Source organism: Apus apus, chromosome 1 (assembly GCF_020740795.1).
Source record: "Apus apus isolate bApuApu2 chromosome 1, bApuApu2.pri.cur, whole genome shotgun sequence".
Classification (NCBI taxonomy): Eukaryota; Metazoa; Chordata; class Aves; order Apodiformes; family Apodidae; genus Apus; species Apus apus.
The window spans coordinates 155269563-155283227 of NC_067282.1; the positions used below are offsets into that span (position 1 = coordinate 155269563).

General features: G+C 44.1%; 1 protein-coding gene across 1 annotated transcript in view; it reads left to right on the forward strand.

The window, feature by feature from the left end:
* Nucleotides 1–13449, forward strand: part of GRIN2B (glutamate ionotropic receptor NMDA type subunit 2B) — a 169785-nt gene extending 156336 nt beyond the window's left edge. Inside the window, exons 9-13 of the mRNA XM_051620353.1 lie at nt 5525–5685; nt 7736–7923; nt 9715–9953; nt 11819–13327; nt 13369–13449. Of these exons, the coding sequence (XP_051476313.1) occupies nt 5525–5685; nt 7736–7923; nt 9715–9953; nt 11819–13327; nt 13369–13449 (2178 nt within the window). The remainder of the gene's footprint in view (nt 1–5524; nt 5686–7735; nt 7924–9714; nt 9954–11818; nt 13328–13368) is intronic.
* Nucleotides 13450–13665: the final 216 nt, after the last annotated feature.

Genomic DNA, 13665 nt, shown 5'->3' on the forward strand with positions numbered 1-13665 from the left:
ATGCAGCTGAACCACAGGAAGAGGGGACAATCAAGAATGTTTGGGCAATGCAGAGAGGTTGTGCTAAATTTATGCACTAGAGCATGGACTTTGCTTTTCTAGCCTGATGTCATTAAATCTGATGTTACAACTCACTAATAAATGCCATAATTTTTAGAGATATATATCCTGTGCCACAACAGATGCCTGCTGGTTGTATAGCTGCCAAAAGAGCAAGCAGAGTGCTAATCATAGGTACCTGTGCAAAAAGTTGAGATGGGCAAGTTCAAAAGGTTAAGACTGATGCCCTGATGGGCAAGTTCAAGAGAGTGGTGGGCACTTTGACCTGTCTGCTACCCACAGCAGCGGCTCCCTGTACTTCTGGTGGGAGAAGCAGTCCTGAGGGCCAAATGGTCCATTCACTAGATTCAGCTGTGCAAACATAGATGTCTAGAGCTAATTTATGTGCACCAGAGTATGTAAAATACCCTCAGGTGGCTGGCAAATCTGGCACAGGGCCTGGAAGACCAGCTCCCAGGGTGAAAGCCCCTGGGGTATCTCAACTTGGCACTTAACACTTGGGCAAATGAACTGAACCCAACTGTATCCTGGGCTGCATCAAAAGAAGTGTGGCCAGCAGGTCAAGGGAGGTGACTCTCCCCTTCTACTCCTCTCTCACAAGACCCCATCTGAAGTATTGTGTTCAGTTCTGGAAAACCCATCACAAGCAGGACATGGAACTGTTGGATTGAGTCCAGAGAAGGGCCATGAAGATGATCAAAAGGATGGAGCACCTCTCCTATGAAGACAGGCTGAGAGAGATGGGGTTGGTTGAGTCTGGAGAAGAGAAGGCTCCAGGGAGACATTATAGAGGCCTTCCAGTACCTGAAGAGGGCCTACAGGAAAGCTGGGGAGGGATTTTTACAAGGGCATGTAGTGACAGGACAAGAGGTAATGGTTTTAAACTGGAGGAAAGTAGATTCAGGTTAGACTTTAGGAAGAAATTATTTAGTGTGAGGGTGGTAAGACACTAGAACAGGTTGACCAGAGATGCTATGACTGCCTCCTCCCTGGAAGTGTTGAAGGCCAGGCTGGACAGGACTTTGAGCAACCTGGTCTAGTGGGAGATGTCCCTGCCCATGCAGGTAGGTTAAAAGTACTTAATCTTTAAGGTTCCTTCCAACTCAAACTATTCTATGATTCTATGAATCTATGATCTAGCATGGGCTCAAGCTCTTTTGAACTTGCAGCTAACGGTGGAGTTGAACCTGGGGACCTTACTTTGGTGGGTCAGAGATTTGGAGCTGCCTGTGGTAGAAAATTTAAACCGAAGGTCTGGGCCTTACGATGTGAAGGGAACCAGCCCAGAGAAGTTGCATAAGGGTAAGAGACTACACACATACACGCACACAGATTCAGACCAAGTTTTGCCAGCTCATTATGTTATCCAGCTAGGGATTTTTTTTTGTTTTGTTTTTAAGCAGTGTAAAAGTAGATTGAATGATAAAAAGAGCCTTTTTTGTTGTGAGAGCTTGCTGAGTTTGGGAAACTGCTTTCAATGCTATTGACAAACACTTTACAGTGTAAACAGGGCCTACATCAGACAGATAAATAAGTGCAGATGCGCTTTTCTGTAGGAACCATTTGGTGATAGACAATATATTGAAAAAAAAAACCCTCATCAAATTAATTGTGGCCAATTAGACTTACCCCCTTCCCCTCATCCCTGAATCCCCTGCAATCACGGCTGCCTGAATGGGAAGAGCTCCTATCACCTGTTTCATTATGCAGATTGATATTCGAACATCTGAGAACAATGCTGCTTTCTGCACGGCACAGCTCCAAATTGCTAATGAAATAGCTCTGCCAGACAAGTCACTTAAACCCACTCTCACTGCTGCTGCTGACAGCTCTCATGGTGAGTTGCAGGGGGAAGTGGGAAAGGGGCTCTCCACTCTGAATGTGCTAATAGCCCCCAGCCTGTGTGTTTATCACTCTCCAGAGCAGGAAGATTTCTGCTCTCTGACTCTTGAGAGGTTGCTTTCCCAAAGCTGTGGTCTGATTTGGATTAAGTCCTTCTTCATTTCAATCCGTGAAGTGAGAGGTTGAAGAGATGAGCAGCTGCTGGGCTCTGAACACAGACATCTCACGTCCTAAACCTACCCCAGCCCTTCAGGCATGCTTGGTGTCTGCTTCCCACCCCCATCTCTAGCATCCACCTCCCCTTGGAACATTTGATGTGAAGCCAGCTCTGTAAGGGATTTCTTTCTTGGGGAAGAGTGCATCACATCACCTTGGGTACAAGGGGAGCATCTCATGACTGAGCCCCGTGGTGAGCAAGCAGGTTGCAGGCAGGGAACACCTCCACCTGGGGCTCTTTGGGTGCAGGGCTGCAGCTGAGCCCTGTGGGATTCCCCCCCCAGGCAGTCACCCTTCCAGGAAGGTAAATCTGGGCAGCAGGACAGGGGTCCTGCTGTTCGGAAGTGTGAGCTGGGGCTTCTACAATTGTGGGCCCTTTACAGCCCTGTTTGCTGCTCACTGCGACTCTGCAGCAGGGATTGCTCAGCAACTGGTTCAGTTGCTTATCTTTCCCTCCCCTGTTATCACCACATTTTCTGACACTTCTGATCCAGGCCCACTTTCCCAGCCCTTGAGAGAAGACAAACAAATGGCTTTCTTTAATTGACACAGCACCGTCAATTAACTTTCCTCCTTATGGATCTTCTCCACTTCCTCCACACACGTTCCTCCACTGTGTTGCCGGGAGAGGACACACTCCTTCCCCATCTGTCCCATATATTTTCTGGACTTTTATGTCTTCTTCCTCCTTCAGTATGAGCTATGTGGGGCAGAAGTGAGCTCAGAAAGATGCAGCAGGTTTTGGCTCTGGAGAGCTCTTTGGAGATCCCCCCATCCCAGGACTTTGTTGTGCCTACCTACAAGCAACAAACATGGGGATTTTTCAGCTGCCATCTCTTGCTAGAAAGCTTCATGCATGTGCCACTATTTCTTCTCAAACAAAGAGAAGTTAGCTGCTTACCTCTGGCTCCATGAACTGTGTAGTTAGCTGAGCATCAATTGCTTTCAGCTTTGTTCCTCCTAGACATTCATTCTCTGTTGTGGGTCCCATATGGATCCTTTTAAGACTGTTTTGTGTCATCTTGTCCACCAGGCTATGGTTGAAGAGTATGTATGTGTGGTTATTTGGATAATAATTTGCCTCTGCTGGTCTGTTCTGACTGAAAAATGAACAGGGGGCAAGGGATGATGAGTGAATGCACAGTATGTGGTTTTGTAGGAGCCATCAGCCCAGCTTCCTTCTCTAGAAACATGCTTTTTCAGTTGCTGAAAACAGTAATTTCCTTCAAGAGGTTAAAAATTAGATATGGAGTCTTTCACCTCTGGTTGCTACAATGGACTGTTGAACACAGAGGGGACAAAGGATAGTTCAGGGGTGGCTTCGCTTCCCTTATCACAGCCCTGACTCTATAATCCTTCTTACTCCAGTTCATAGACACAGTGATGGAAGCAGACACAACTACAGATTGTATCACTGGGAATGGAGGGTGGACCTATAAAGTGGGCATTGGATGTGGCCTCTTTTTCTTGTAGCACACTTTGTACCCAGAGAGAGGCTCTCATAGCTGCTGCCCCACCGAAGGGCATGCAGAAGCTTAGGTTGCACCAATGTTGGTTGGACCTGCCTGCTGCTTGCCCTGCTGACTTTACTCTGTTGAAGGTCTCTGTGGGGTTGGGGGGATGCTCTGTCTGCCCTCAAGGCTGGGTTCTGCAGCCTCTGGGGAAGCAAGTTGCTTACTTCGCAAACTCCTGTTTTAGTGTTTCAGGGAAGCGACTCTGTTCTTTTGTGCCTGGTATGGCAATGTCCTTTTTGTGATGGGTCTCCTAAGCTGCTGCTATAATCAGCTTGGTGAAAAAGCATAATTTTAGCACTCTGCAGTGATTTTTCTCCCATCAAAGTTTGCTTTGATTACAGATTTTGATAGCTATGAGTTTGTCTTCATCCCTAGGGGAAGTGACAAGGTTCTAAGAGCCACCTCACTGCCTGTTTTATGCTATGTGAAACCTTTTCTTTTGGTGATGTGCCAAACTGTGTTTCAAAAAACAGTCCTGCTGTTTTCTACTGGCTTAAAGCAGTAGGACATTTGTTCTCTCACACACTCATGTGTGCACATACAAACCAGCCCATCTCACCATCTAAACTGGAGAGATGATACCTTACACTGCCAGATGAGTTGACTGGTACACAAAAACAGGTGATGTGACTGGTGTGTTCGCCCACCCACAGACACAGCTTCTGGTTGGCCTTAGCTCTGAGATGCTGTGAATGAGAAACACTGCTTTAGTGATTTTGGCCTCCTCAGGTGAGTTGACCAGGTTCCAAACTGGCTTTGAGCAGAACTCAAGAACAAAGCACAGCTGCATGTTTTTTGAGCTATAGCTATAGATGACAGCCACATTTCCAGTATAGAAAGTGGCAGTACATGACTGCATGTATTCATGTACCAGGAGAGCTGTTGCTGTTAAATGGATTTGATCTGACCATTATCATGTTCTTAGCATGCTTCTCAGGATTATCCAAATATATATTCACAGTTGGAAGTCAAGAATCAGCACCAGGCAAGCTACTGCTTGATATATCAAGAGAGGAGGGGGCTTCCCTCCATCTAACCTACCTTTGCATATTTTTCTTTACTGCTTATTCAGTTCCTGGCTTACATTTCTGTGCTTCTTCCTCTGTCTGCTAGTGCTAGTGGTTTTAAGCAGTCTTGGTAATTGACAGTCTAAATTTTACTGTTCATAAAACCCCCAGAGAGCATTGATTATGACTTGAGTTAAGCAAGTGGCACATAAAATCTCACAGCCTTGCAGCCGAATGGGAATGTTATGATGAATGCATTTCTTGGGAGCAGCAAAAGGTTTGGAGTATTCTGCCAGCTCTGTTCTGGGCATCAAATGCTACTAGTGACTTGTAGCTACTAATAGCACTTCATTTGGGACATTTGCCCAAAATTTTGAAAGCTGATCATTTGTTTGGTGAAGTGGGTATAAGGTGTTCTGAGAGTCCTCTCCCTTCATTAATTACTTTTCTATTTAATCAGAGTCAGGAATTGCAAAGGCATCCTCAGAGCTGAAAAAGATACTTCTTAGAAGCTAAATGACACTTTGAGAATAAAATGACAGAGATTTTATTGAAAATCTTTCATTGACTGTGTTACAAAGCTGCTGTTACCATTCCTCTTTCCTTTCTCCTTTCATCTAACATGTTTTTAATCTTTGATCACTGGCTATTTTATGCACTTAATCCAGAGTGGAGAAAAAGACTGATTTGCTCAGACTCCCTTCTTGGTTCCTTGGCACTAATGGGACATGTTTGTGTTTGAAACCAGTGAAATACAATGTCTTCTCAATCATGTTTTCTACGTAATAGTAAAATAAAAGCAGAACTACTTCTGATGAAAGTGTGTTCTTCCATTCAGATGACTGCTGAAAGGTTGTGAGAAATGTTCTTTTTCTGTCTCTCCAGTTCCAGAAGCCCAATGACTTCTCACCCCCTTTCCGCTTTGGGACGGTTCCCAATGGCAGCACAGAAAGGAACATTCGCAACAACTACCCCGAAATGCACAGCTACATGGTGAAGTTCAATCAGAGGGGGGTGGATGATGCACTGTTCTCACTGAAGACTGGGTGAGGGTTTCTTCTTCCATGCTTACATAACACAGAAACCTGACTTATTTGCATGCTTGTCTGGGAAATTTTTGGTGGGCTTTGGAAAATGAGTCTCCATTATTATTCCATGGATAGAAGTACAGTAAGACCACACGCAGCACAGGTGAATAGTTCTGTGATCCACTTAGCCATGTTTTTCTGTTGAAATCTATGTAAGAGTTTCTGGTTTTGCTGTGTTTATAAGACTTATTTTTTTTTTTTTTAAAGGTATATTCTATATTCTTGTGTATGTTAACCTGGTGTATATTAGTCCTGAAGACTTTGCTTCATCAAGATGCTTCATGCTGATGGGTCTTTATGCATTTGCAGGAAAAGCTTACAGACCTCCGTGGACAAAGTCTTTTTCAGAGCATTTATATTGTCATCTGAAAATTCCTTTGTTTTCCCTCCTTCTATGTATAAAAGATTATGTTAATCAGGAAGTTAAAACAATCGTTGTCAGACTAATCCCACCCCAGTGTATCACTAGCTAATACAGTGTTATGGAAGGTGTGCTTGAAGCAAATAATTTGGAAGTAGCTCTTCTCTCTGGAATATTTTAGTATCAAAGGCTGAACAAAATGCTGTTTGAATAATAAGGAAGTATATAAAATGGGAGAGTTTCCTTGGATAATTTGGGAAATGTGGGAAAAATCATTAGCAGAAAGTATGTTTGAACAGCTCGTCCTATTTTAATAGCAGTGAATCTGTATTAAAACACCATTTTGCAAGTCTTTGTCCTTTATGATTAAAGACCTTCTCCCAGACCTGACCATTTTGGTTGTCAGAGCCCAGCCCTGGTGAAAAAAATCCATTCCTGCTTACACTTATCTTGCACTCTTATGAGAATGTTCATTCCAAAGCACGAATGAAGATGTTCAGCCAATTTAATTACTAGATTGACTGAATATTCCTAAACCTGTTTGACAAGTTCAGAGGCACACAGCCCATTATAAATGATTGTACCATTGTTGGATGCCATCCTGGGAAGGCACATTTGCCAGGATAGTCATCATCCAGGAAAGGATATGCTTTGTCCTGGAAATATATGGATGAAATAGACCTTATCAGATGCAGTAGATGTCATCCTGGTTTCAAATCCAGAAGCAGAAACACACTTGAATGGAGATAACCACCACACTGGGAATGTATGTACAGGAGGTGGATTGAAAAGATAGCGTGGGTGTGAGAATGTGCAAGGTGGAAGGTCTTTCATCTTTTATCGAACAGTGCTTCATCTCAGATCTAGTGGGAGGATTTACTCATCAGGTGTACTGGGTTATGTGGAAGATGCAGTCCCCTGAGACCCAAATAAATTTGTTGCAGTGAGAGGAAGGTTCTCATCAACCTGTTGTGCTGTTTATCCATTCCAACCCATAATGAAGATTTCTCTGTGTTGAGACAGAATTTTTCTTGTCATTTTCAGCTAAGCACTCTTTATCAGAGCTACTTATCATGGTAAACCATAGAATTGCTACCATGGACACCTGACATTGTTAAAGATCCAGTAGTGCTTTTCACAGTAACTGAGGAGTTAAACATGGGGTTCTGACTATATTTAATTTGAAAAAATTACATTTTGCTCAGCTAAGTCATGCCAATGATTTGAATCATAGATGACATTTTCCTTAAGCCGACCTCTACTTTGCTATCTAATATTGATACATTTTAAGTTCTTTTGAGATGAAAGGCAGTGCAGAAATATAAGCTGTTCTTAGAACTATAGATCCCCTTGACTTCCTCTTCATTCATCTTTATCATGCAGTATGTTTGCAATGCAAAATTTCTTTCAGTTCAGAAATTATGATTATCAAAGAATCTGAAAGAAATAAATGGTTCTTATTTATAAACTGGCTTCACCTGTAAACAGGTTCTAGGCTCATATTTTAGTCTACTCTGATGAAGGTGAAGATGCAATCTATTGCAGTGTATTTGAAAGAGGTTAATTTCTGCCTTAATTACCTGAGAACAACTGTGAACTTTCTATCTTTTCTGTACTATACCCCTCTTGTTTCTTGCACCTGTGCAGGAAATTGGATGCTTTCATTTATGATGCAGCAGTGCTAAACTACATGGCTGGCAGAGATGAAGGCTGCAAGTTGGTGACAATTGGGAGTGGGAAAGTGTTTGCCTCCACTGGCTATGGCATTGCCATCCAAAAGGACTCAGGCTGGAAGCGCCAGGTTGATCTTGCCATTCTACAGCTTTTTGGAGATGGTAAGTGACAAGAAAGAGGAGTTGGAGTTTTCCTAAGAAATACCAAGTTTTGCATGTGCAAAATTGAAGTTCCTAATTCTGGTGCTCCACATCTGACTTGAGAACAGGAAATTATTAAAAAGGGTTTGTTAGAGGTATTACACCAAAAATGTGAGGCTCTCACTTGTTTTATGTTATTGATGCAGGTTAGCAGTATCATCAAAAGCAATGTCAAAAGCACTAAAGGTTTCATAGAACCAACTCAGATGTGTGTTTAAAAAATATCTTGTGCAAAGGATGCCTTGTAAAGTCAAGATTTCTGTTATGAACTTTTGACTACCTTTGAGGTTTTGCCATGACCCAACCCACTAATTACACTGGACTTTCTGTGATCATCCACCATACTTTATAGTTCTAGATAGGATCAAGCCATGAAGAATGGACAAAATTAAAGGATAAATATTTGTGGATGAAAGAGTTAACTCAGATTTTCCAAAAGCTCAAAAAAACAACAACAACAAACAAGGAAAGGCTTGCAACTCAGAAGCATATTGTGGAGTTTTTAATCAGAACTTTGTAGTTACCTAGTTCATCTCATCCTTTACAAAGAAATTGCTATTATTAAAAAAAGTTATTTGTAGGATAAAGAATTCCATCTTAGAAGATATTCTTCCTTTCCCTTTCCATTCCACATTATATCTTGCTGTGTCCTTTTTTTGTATAAATCAAATTCACAGGTTATTTTATTTATACTTTTTTTCCACCCTGAAATCTGAAAATAACATGGTATTATAAATATGGAAAGAATACAGCTCTGATATATTTCAGCAGAGTTAGCCACATGACAGATAGGGTGTTCTGTCTCGTAAACAGCCTAATATGTATTATTTCAGAAAAAGACCAAAGTTCTCCATAAAGCTTTGAAGACTGTGCTATGGTGCCTCATAAATAAATGGATTTTTTTTTTTCCCCTGTCACTGGACTGGAGGTTGCAAATGTAAAGAACTAACTTTCCTAACAGCATGAAAAGAATTACCAACCTGCAAAATCAGTTTGCTTCCAAATGTCTCAGTATGTGTGTGTTTATCTCTCTGTGTCCCCTCATGAAAATATCATAATGGAAGTAAGTGGGGTATGAAATGAAACTACAGAACATTTGTTCCTAGCTGATACAAATTAGTAATATTTTTGATTGGTCAAAGGGCTTGAAAGTGTTGAATTTGGACAAAATTGAAGGGAATCAAAACAGGTAAAAACGCACAAGTGTTTTTGGGAACATTGCACCTAGTTTTAATGAGCTGTGGATAAGATGGAAGGAAACTCAAAATTAGACATTTAGATTTTTTTAAAAAATCAACATTTTTAATTTTTAGCTGGAAATGTACAACATTTTCATTTAGAAGTGACTCATTTTTGTCTATCAGTGTCAGACACTGATTTTTCCCTTCATTGACCTAATGTGATATTGGAAGTTTGTGAGGACATGTCTTCGGTCGTCTGGTGGACAACTTTTTCAGAATCTCACTGTAGGCATTTGGCAAGTGTGATAGCTGTGTCCTGTGGTACAGCTTTAGTGGCTAATATATGGCTGTGGAAAAATCCTGTTGCATTCCCTGTGACAAATTGCACCTGCACCTGCCCCTGTCAGAAGGGCAGTCAGGATAATTTCATAGATGTAATAGACATGGAAAAAGAGCATGGCCACTGGAAATGACCTTATATTAGCTTCTTGCTTTCAGTCTGCCCTAGCTTGAGCTCTTTAACCATCAGAGAGCTATCTAACTGTTTTTTTCCTTCTCTCTGTCTTTCTAGGGGAGATGGAGGAGCTGGAAGCACTGTGGCTCACTGGCATTTGTCACAATGAGAAGAACGAAGTTATGAGCAGCCAGCTGGATATAGATAACATGGCAGGTGTCTTCTACATGCTGGGAGCAGCCATGGCCCTCAGTCTCATCACTTTCATCTGTGAGCATCTCTTCTACTGGCAATTCCGCCACTGCTTCATGGGTGTCTGCTCTGGCAAGCCTGGTGTGGTCTTCTCCATCAGCAGGGTAAGTGTCATTAGCAATTGGGTAGGATTTATTCAGACAGTCCTAGGTACTGGAAATAGGGGAATCCACCACACATGTGGCATAGAGTGTAGTCTACCACCATAGTAGTAGAACCACTATAGAGTATGATCTACTACCCTAATGACTGGCATCTTTTCACTGTTAATGTTGCAAAAGCATCTAATGTCTTTCTGTGACATCTGTGCTGAATTATGGTCATGGAAATTGAAATTTCATATGGAAATGAAAACACAGTATAAAAAGAAATTAACTGTAGCTGTTTGTTCCTCCAAAATGAGTTACGAGGAGACTAAATTCGGGGACAATAAGTCATCAAGTAATGGTGAATAACATAATTAGAAATTCAGGAGTTTTTCATTGTCCTCCATTTTGCAGCTGTTCAGCTGACCTTACATTAACTATAAGTGTGCTATCACGGGCTGTCAGAAGTCCCTAACAAAAAGCCATGCCCTAAAACCATGCAGAAATCCTTCCAGAGAGAATGACCACATGAACTTAGCAATTGCTTTATGCAAATATGCCTTATGGTGTAATATTTACATTTAAAAGAAGATTCTGGTAATTTCTGCTTCATCTTTCTGCTATTAGTGTCACTAGCAGTGTCCAATTTGGAGCATTTTTTTCTTCTTTTAAGCCACTGGTCCCTTCTCCTGGTCCATTCTGAACTGAGGTCAAATCTTGGCATTTTTGACCTCAGTGGCTGATGTAACAGAATTAACTTTGGTTGTGCAGGGAGTATCTGATTGCTGCATAACACATTGTTAAGGAGAAATGACAAAGCATTTTGAATGCAGGAGCACAGTCTCTCTTCTATATTGTTAGTTTCTAACTTGGTTTGGCCTGGAGATGAGATGGGGGACTGTGTTTGGTGATCCTGAGCTAAGTACAAATTCTTTCATTCTGGTATTATCTGTTATACCTAGGCCAGGTTGGTGAAAAGTCTGAAAAGTGTTAATCATCTGCTAGCTGCTGAGAAAACATGGTAACATGATTTGATGGTGTCCATTTCATGACTGACATTAATCAGCAGGCACCATTTGGTGGGCCAGGGAATAAATGAGCCCCTTTCCTTCTGCTCCTATGGGTAGCCCTTGCAAACAGGCTGTTCACTGGATGAAATGAGCTAGTGGGGAATGTGGAGGAATCAGATACTCCTACTCTCTGATTTGAGGTTGAATAGAGGACTTTCGCTTTCAGGGATATCAATTTGGAGCCTGTTGTCGCTATTAAATTTAACAGAATGCAATTAAAAATTCTATTGTACTTCACTCAGCCGCATGTGAAAGTCCTAAATACCTGTTTGGCTGTCCTGCTCTTCCTCTGTTTCCTTCTCTTATCTGTGGCTGTGATTAATGTAGCTAAGTTTATGACAAATGAAGCTGTTCCCTTTTTAAGATAGCTCCTGTCTCACTGTTTCACTGATGTCCAGATGAATTCCAAGGGCCAAAACAGACTTTCTTCTTCTCATCCACACAGAATCATTTGTCTTGATGCTTTTGTTCCCAAGGATATTATTTTCCCCATTTGCAATTCCGTGTTACACCTACTAGATTTGAGTAACTCTTACAGATGCAAGTAGGTATTCCTGCAGCCTACAGATATGACATGAAGCAGAGCAGAGGAAGAGGAATGGAAGGGAAGAGTAAAATGCGAGGGGCAGAACAGCAAGGGTTGGTACAGCAGGTCTGATTTCACATGATTTGATTGTGCTTCATGATAGAAAGCTGACAGGGCTTGCTGTACTACAGGAACATGCTCTTGCTGCACAGAGTGCTTCCCAGTACAGGTGCCCTTTCATGTATTCTTTGCAGAACCACTCACCTTCCTGCTTTCTCTAATTTCAGGGTATCTACAGCTGCATCCATGGCGTGGCCATCGAAGAACGCCAGTCAGCAATGAACTCCCCAACGGCAACTATGAACAACACCCATTCCAACATCCTCCGCCTGCTTCGGACAGCCAAGAACATGGCCAACCTGTCAGGGGTCAATGGCTCACCGCAGAGTGCCCTGGATTTCATCCGCCGCGAGTCATCAGTCTATGATATCTCCGAGCACCGCCGCAGTTTCACCCACTCGGACTGCAAGTCCTACAACAACCCCCCCTGCGAGGAGAACCTCTTCAGTGACTACATTAGTGAGGTGGAAAGGACCTTTGGCAACCTGCAGCTGAAGGACAGCAATGTGTACCAGGACCACTACCACCACCACCACCGCCCCCACAGCATAGGCAGCACCAGCTCCATCGATGGGCTCTACGACTGTGACAACCCGCCCTTCAACGCCCAGTCGCGGTCCATTGGGAAAAAGCCCTTGGACCTGGGGTTACCCCCTGCCAAGCACAGCCAGCTGGGTGACCTCTACGGCAAGTTTTCCTTCAAGAGTGACCGCTATGGGGGCAGCGGGGCCCACGATGACCTGATCCGCTCGGATGTCTCTGACATTTCCACTCACACGGTCACCTATGGCAACATTGAGGGCAACGCGGCCAAACGGCGGAAGCAGCAGTACAAAGACAGCCTGAAGAAGCGCCCGGCCTCTGCCAAGTCCCGGCGGGAGTTTGATGAGATAGAGCTGTCCTACCGCCGGCGCCTGCCCCGCTCGCCCGACCACAAGCGCTACTTCAGGGACAAGGAAGGGCTACGGGACTTCTATCTGGATCAGTTTCGGGCCAAGGAGAACTCACCACACTGGGAGCATGTGGACTTGACAGATATCTACAAAGAGCGGGGAGATGAGTTTAAGCGTGACACGGGAGGAGGAGGGGGTGGATCCTGCACCAACAGGGCCCACCACAAGCACGGCTCAGGCGAGTTTGGTGGAGGCAATGAGCACAAGCATGGTGTTGTGAGTGGGGTCCCAGCACCATGGGAGAAGAACCTGACCAACCTAGACTGGGAGGACCGGCCCGGGGCAAATTTCTGCCGCAGTTGCCCTTCTAAGCTGCACAACTACACACCATCAGTGGTGGGGCAAAACTCCACCCGACAGGCCTGCATCCGCTGTGAGGCCTGCAAGAAAGCGGGCAACCTGTATGACATCAGTGAGGACAACTCGCTTCAAGAGCTGGACCAGCCACCTGCCCCTGTGCCCGTGGCCACCAGCGCCACCTCCTCCTCCAAATATCCTCAGAGCCCTTCCAATTCTGCCTCCAAGGTGCAGAAGAAGAACCGCAACAAGCTCCGCCGGCAGCACTCCTATGACACCTTTGTGGACCTGCAGAAGGATGACTCAGCCCTGGCCCCCCGCAGCGTCAGCCTCAAGGACAAGGGCCGCTTTTTGGAGGGGAGCCCCTACGCCCACATGTTTGAGATGCCAGCCAGTGAGACCACCTTTGCCAACAACAAGTCCTCAGTGCCCGCCACCAGCTACCACCACCACAACAACCCCGGCAGCAGCGGAGGCTACATGCTCAGCAAGTCGCTCTACCCCGACCGGGTCACTCAAAACCCTTTCATCCCCACTTTTGGGGATGACCAATGCTTGCTCCACGGCAGCAAATCTTATTTCTTCAGGCAGCCTGTGGTGGCAGGAGGGCCCAAAGCCAGGCCAGACTTCCGAGCCATCGTCACCACCAACAAGCCGGTGGTCTCAGCCCTTCATGGGGCTGTGCCAGCCCGTTTCCAGAAGGACATCTGTATAGGGAACCAGTCCAACCCCTGTGTGCCTAACAACAAAAACCCCAGGGCTTT